Source organism: Triticum aestivum, chromosome 1A (assembly GCF_018294505.1).
Source record: "Triticum aestivum cultivar Chinese Spring chromosome 1A, IWGSC CS RefSeq v2.1, whole genome shotgun sequence".
Classification (NCBI taxonomy): Eukaryota; Viridiplantae; Streptophyta; class Magnoliopsida; order Poales; family Poaceae; genus Triticum; species Triticum aestivum.
In genome coordinates this window covers 537,554,406-537,560,701 of record NC_057794.1, presented here as the reverse complement: position 1 = coordinate 537,560,701, position 6,296 = coordinate 537,554,406, and the positions used below count along the sequence as shown (strand labels likewise).

General features: G+C 51.3%; 1 protein-coding gene across 1 annotated transcript; it reads right to left on the bottom strand.

Annotated features, from left to right (window-relative positions):
• Nucleotides 1–219: 219 nt before the first annotated feature.
• On the bottom strand, nucleotides 220–877 carry LOC123179925 (rapid alkalinization factor-like). Its single transcript, XM_044591838.1, has one exon. The coding sequence runs from the start codon at nucleotides 791–793 to the stop codon at nucleotides 443–445; it is 351 nt and encodes a 116-aa protein (XP_044447773.1). The 5' UTR covers nucleotides 794–877; the 3' UTR covers nucleotides 220–442.
• Nucleotides 878–6,296: the final 5,419 nt, after the last annotated feature.

The following is a 6,296-nucleotide window of genomic DNA, read 5'->3' as shown; positions in this document are numbered from 1 at the left end:
ACGCACTCGCTGGATTCCCACCCAGATCAACAAGCAATCATGGATGGCACGACCGAAACTTGCAAGTAGAAGAAAGAATCGTCGCAGCAGCTAGTGCTAGCCTAATTATCAGACATTCAGACTGACTAGAGCACCAACAGATAAAGTGGACAATCCAGAGGGCACTCGCCGGATTCCCTCCCAAATCGACAAGCAGCGTATCACAGATTCACAGCCATAGGAAAGAAATCAACCAATCATCCACCAATCCATCAGTTTATACAATACGGCTTGGATTTCGATTTACATCAACGGACACGACCTCTTGGAATTGAGTACTAGTAAAACAGCAGCATGAAAGAAATGTAGTACTCTGCATCTGCGGCGAAGGAGAGCACGGAGCAGCATCTCAACCAACCAACCAACCGGGGCGGGGGCGGGGGCGGAGCGGCGGGTGGCCCAATCAGCCGCGGCAGCGCGTGATGGCGGAGCAGCCGCGGGAGTAGGGGTTGGCCTGGCCGCCGGGGCGGCAGTTGTAGTAGGAGGAGCCGCGCACGGAGCAGGGCACGTTGTCCCTTCGCAGCGCGCCGTAGCTGATGTACCCGTTGCCGCTCTGCAGCACGCGCCGCGCCGCCACCGCCTCGTCGCCGCCGGCGCCCGCGAAGCCGAACCCGTCGTCGGCGACGTCCTCCACGCCCAGCTCCCAGCTCAGCGGCACCTCCGTGGCCCCGGCCTCGGCGCCGCGGGCGAGCAGGAGGGCGGCGGCGGCGAGGAGGAGGAGCGCCGCCGCGAGGGCGGGGGCCTTGGCTGCCATGGCGAGGGAGGGGAAAGTGGAGAATGCTCTGCTTGCTTTCTTGGGTGCGGGTGTGGGGTTTGGTGCTTGTGCTTGGCCTCTGCCACCGGCAAATGGGTTTATACTAGGTGACAGAGCGTTGGGGGTGGGATGACGCGTGGGCCCGGCCTACTCACCGGCCCGGCCCGGCCGCGTGACACCAACCGACTGCCAATAATGCCGGGTGGATGAAGGGATGCGTACGAGCCCTAACAGAGAATCGGAATATATATCTGCCTGCTTGCTGCCGGTCAGCTTGATAGTGCTATTTTATCCGCTTTCGCTGATGGAAAATATATCTGCCTGCTTGCTGCCGGTCAGCTTGACCGGTCGCCATCCTCCACACATCGCCATCCATCCGCCGGCGATCCATCTTGATCTTGGTGAGCTCCAGCTGCCATCAACTGCTCCGGGTTGCCGAGTCGTGCCCTGACGTGAGCGTACGCCGCAGCGCCGGGCAACCACCTCCGTGGATCATCGTGATCGTGACGCTTCCAGCAGCAGTTGGTGCAACCGTGCAATGAAATGATGGCGGATGGAGAACGCCGCTGGTTGGTTTGGTTTGGTTGCGGCCCACCGCATGTGGCTTCACCAACGGACGGACCCGGCCGGTCGACAGGCTCCGGTGGAGCCGTGTGGCCTGCCTGCCTGCTTCCAGCGACTGCGCTCGCACGGTCGGTCGCTGCTGGCTGGCTGCGGATCAACGCGGTCGCCTCGCGTGCTTCGAGGCGCCTCCCACCTCTACTGACAGAAGAGATTAATCGGTAGCGGATACCAAGGTTAGCGCTCGCGTCTGATTTGGCGACGCTGTCCAACGAGCGGGTGCGACTTTCTCATCGGCCAGATGGTGATGAACACGCGGGCTATTGACCCTGCCTCCGTTCAGACTCGGTCGTCCTTCAATGCGTTTCATTAATAATTCATCAATGCGCGATGCGAACAAGTTGTCCCGGAGGCAAGTTGCAGGCTCGGTTAGTGGCCCTTCAAAGCATATGCTCCATCTATTTGACAGGCTGGTTTTTGCATCGTCTGTCGATTTCAACAATGTGTGCATTGGATTTCAGATTCATCCTTGATCTTTTAGTGTGCGAACTTGGCACACGTCTTCTTTTTTACTCTTACGCCACCAGCGTTGTACTTAAGTACACGCCTTTGTGATTCCGTCACCAAATAAATTACTTCTGTTTACAGATAAGTTTCCAAGCTGTTTATGGGTCAACAAATTTCACCCGTTTTGGAGAATCAAAAGCTCGAAATAACTCTTCCATCTTAGGTCAGGAACCTTGATATTGATCCCTTTTTTTATGTAGTCCACTTAAAATAAAATGACGTCATGACTGTCTCATTTCCGTGCACTGCACAAAACACTCTTACAAAAAGAGTGATTTGTATTTTGTTGTCTGCGGGTCAACCACGAAAAAACCCTAGGTTGCTGAGAGGCGATTGCTTGGGTGATCGGGAGGCAGCCGTGGTGAGCTAGGGTTTCACTCGGGGGTGCGGCAATCTACGACGGTGCAAAGGACCACTACAACGTCGTCCAACACACACGCGGTTTAGGGTTTCCTCCTCTGTCGCGTCGCCGATGGCAGAGCTGGAGAGACTTGGGGGGGGGGGGGGGGGTCGACCGCCGGGAAGACGATGACTCCGGCAAAGACGACCACCCTGGTGAAGAATGCTTCGACGCTAAGGAAACATGACGAAGCAGGATCTTCGAGTAGAGGATTATCTCGATCCCCTGAAAATGGGAAAGTATGAGAGGAGGCGTCAACACTTTCGACGAGCCTGTGTGACTTTGTTCCGACGTAAAAAAAAAGAGATTCGAGGCATCATCTTCTTAGAACCAATTCCAGCGGTGACACCGGTGAAGAAATGGCCACTCGCTGGTAATGTGTGCTCTCCACGTCCACTCAACATCCATGCTTTTGAGAGGGTTGTGCAATGGGCATGGGGGCTACATCGTGAGGCACGGTTCAAGGATATAGGAGGTGACATTTTCGTGGTCCAGTTCGGTAGTGAAGAAGATTGGGAACATGCTCTTGTGAACGGGCCGTGGCAATTCAGTTTCAATGTATTCGTGCTGAAAGAGTATGACCGGTGATACAAGACCATTAGAGATGGTTTTTGACACTATTGAACCATGGGTTAGGGTGATGGATTTTCCATTGGACAAGTTGTCAGGAACTTTAGAAAAGGCTCAGGACAAGTGGTTGGAAGAAGTTGTTAAGGTTGACGTGGAAAACGACGGATTTGCTAGGGGGAAGCACCTGCGTCTGCATGCAAAAATTTCGATATATGAACCCCTAGTCTATGGATTCTTTCTCAGGACATCACCGGATGATCTTGATGGACCATTGTTCGATTTCACTTATACGAGAAAAAAGCACATTTCTGTTTGTGGTAGTTTGGTGCACCATATGGGTCTTTGTGAGCCACCGGTAGACTCGTCTTTGCAATGGGGACAATCGCTTAGAGCCTCGCCGAGCAGAGGCACATCGGATGGACAATCATCAGAGGTCGACGGCATCTAGTAGCAGTTTCAGTCATGGTAGTTCAGTTACGGGCTCTAATAGAGAATCAATATATCTTTTCTCATGATGGTATGATAGTGCTATTTTATCCTCTTCTGTTGAGGAAAATATATTTGCCTGCTTGCTGCCGGTCAGCTTGACCGGTCGCAATCCCTCCACACGTCACCATCGATCCGCCGGCTGTCTTTGTGAATTGTGAGTTCCAGCTGCCATCAACTGCCTCCGGTTTGCCGAGTCGTACCCTGATGTGAACGTACGCCGCAGCACCGGGCAACCACCTTCGTCGATGGTCGCGACGCTTGTGAGAGAAATCCGTCTCCTCAAACGTCTACGGCATGTCTGCAGACACTAACCGAACACTCCTTATTTAGGTGCGTCCGCATTCGTGTATCTTAAATTCATCCTTCATATTCATGCGACACATACACGTAGGAAAATAAACCTATGTAGGTCAATGAACTAACACGAAATCTAGTTAAATCGGGGATAATTATAGCATAAACGTTCATCGGACAACCAAAATATACAGTTTCAATCGGACAGTACCCTAAACATATAATAATAAAATTAATTATACAGGGAAGGGTGGAGGTAGAATGGACGGGGTGGTAGCCGGACAATATGCCTGGAATGGGCGAAGCGGGCGGCGCTCTCATAGGTACTGCGCGCCGGACGAGACAACCCGACAATGTCGCCCGCACTGCAATGGCGGGCGAAGAGGGACGACGTGTCGCTTCGTGAGCTGCCTCCGCTATTGCCGCCTTGATCTAGACGGGAGCGGCGCAAAGCAATGCGGAGAGCCCCGCATGAAGGTCGCTCTCGTCGCTATTGAAGTCGGAGCAGCTGCGGTCGTCCGCCATGGATCGGATTGGGAAAAGGAGAGGACAGATAGAGTGGAGTGGACTGAGGTCTAGGGTTCATCAAAGGGGATATATGTGGGGTCGGGTGGGCCGGGCTGACGTGGCGGACACGCCCAGGCCGCCTCATATCTGCCGCATATTTAGGCCGCATATGAGAGGCGTCGGACAGCCCAGGCGTCTGAGGACGGTTTGAGGCGCCCGGTGGATATTTTTTTGTGACCGGTCAGCCCGCCCGGGTGAATTGATTTTTCGTGACCGGTCAACCCACCCGGGCGTTTGAGACGTGTTTGAGGCTCCCGACTGTAGATGCTCTAAGCAGCAGCAATCTACAATACAATGATGATGGACGGAGAACGTCGTTCATTTGGTTTGGTTGCTGCCAGCCATGAGACGAAATTTCTGTCGTGACATTTTAGGGACCTTGTTTGCAAAAATAATAATATAATATGACTTTTTTAGTCACGCCAACATCCCGGCGTCCAGCTTACACGGGAGACGCCAGAAACCCTGGCGTCTGGCCCCTGGTTCGCACGACCCGTTGTCCTGTTGAGCCAACATGGCAAAGCGTCGAAACACCACGATCCTTGGCGTTTCCAGACCCGATGGCGCAGTAGCCGTGCGCCTTGGCGTTTCACCCTGGGGAGAGTGGGTGGGACCCCACCCCACTCACTCTCCCCAATCCAATCCCAGTTGCAAGAACACATGCTGCTCCCCCCTCTCTCCCATACCCCTCAAGCCCCCCCTCAAATCCTCTCCGAAAGGTCCTTCTCTTAGGTGGATCTTTCCATCACTTTGTTGCTTGTGGTAATCTCCCCCGAATCACCATTTTTTTGGTTTAATCTTGTTATTTTTCTAGCATTTTTTACATCTTGGAGGAACCCTAGTTCATGATTTTCTCCTAATTTTAGTGTGTTGGAATTGTTCGAATGTATTGTTTAACTTTGGTGATATAGGGATATGCATGGTGTGTGGTAGGAATTTTTGCTTCATGAGTAGAAAGATTGGGGTTAGTGTTAGTTAGTGTTTAGGGTAACCTTTGCTTAGTGTATGTTAATTCATGACACTTTTTAATTTAATGCACTGTTCTTGGACATTAGTGTTGATATGATTTGGATATAATGCATTGTTTTCGGATAGCCAATAATTGCCATTGATACTTTAAATTCATTCATCTTGTTTTTAGATGGAGAGATTTGTTAATATTCATTATATGAACAAGGAGGCATTCTTGAGTAACTGTGCCGACACAAATGAGTAACCAATGTTTTTTAAGAAAAGCCCTAGCTATGAGGAGGCTATTGCAAAAGTGAGACATGCCTTAAAGTGGATGGACCCCAGTTATCGTATTAAATTAATAGTAAGGTGTGATGTTGGAGTTGGAGCCAAACCTCGCTTGAAAAGTATGCATTGGAAGGTATACAAGGAAAAAGTTACCCAATCGAAAGACAAGTCACTTGAATTGTTTGCCACCAAGGTTGAACCTCCTCGGTTTGCAATTGACTTGAACCGACATGTCTCTTCCACCCAACGAATGACATGACCGAGAGGACAAGTGTGTCGCTTGTTGAGCATAAGACCGTGGTTGATGCCCCAATGCTTCTCGCCAACAACGACCTAGCCAAGCAAATGAAGTTAAGGTGTATGGCCCCAATGCTTATCGCTAACCACGTCCCCAACCACGAACTAGTGAAGCAAATGAGGTTGAGTTGTATGCCCCAGTGCTTCTAGCCAACCAACAACTAGCCAAGCAAATGAAGTTGAGGTGATTGCTGGTGGCAAAGAAATTCAAGAGGATGGTGATGCTCATGGTGACGACGAGCAAGAGGAAGGCTGTCATGGTAATGATGTTCGTGACTTGGATCCCTACCTAATGCAAAAGGACATGGACCGTGAGTTACCTTTTAGGCGTATATATGGGTATGGCTCGGATGAAGAAGGTCCAGAGGAAGAATTGCGCGAGGATGGATTCACAAAGGATGAAAACCAAATCTACTTTGAGTTGACGGGCTTAGAAAAAGGAACTCACCTGTTTCGAGATCTCAGCCTTGCCCAAAAAGTCGTAGTTGATTGTGGCATGAGAATGGCGGCGATTGAGCC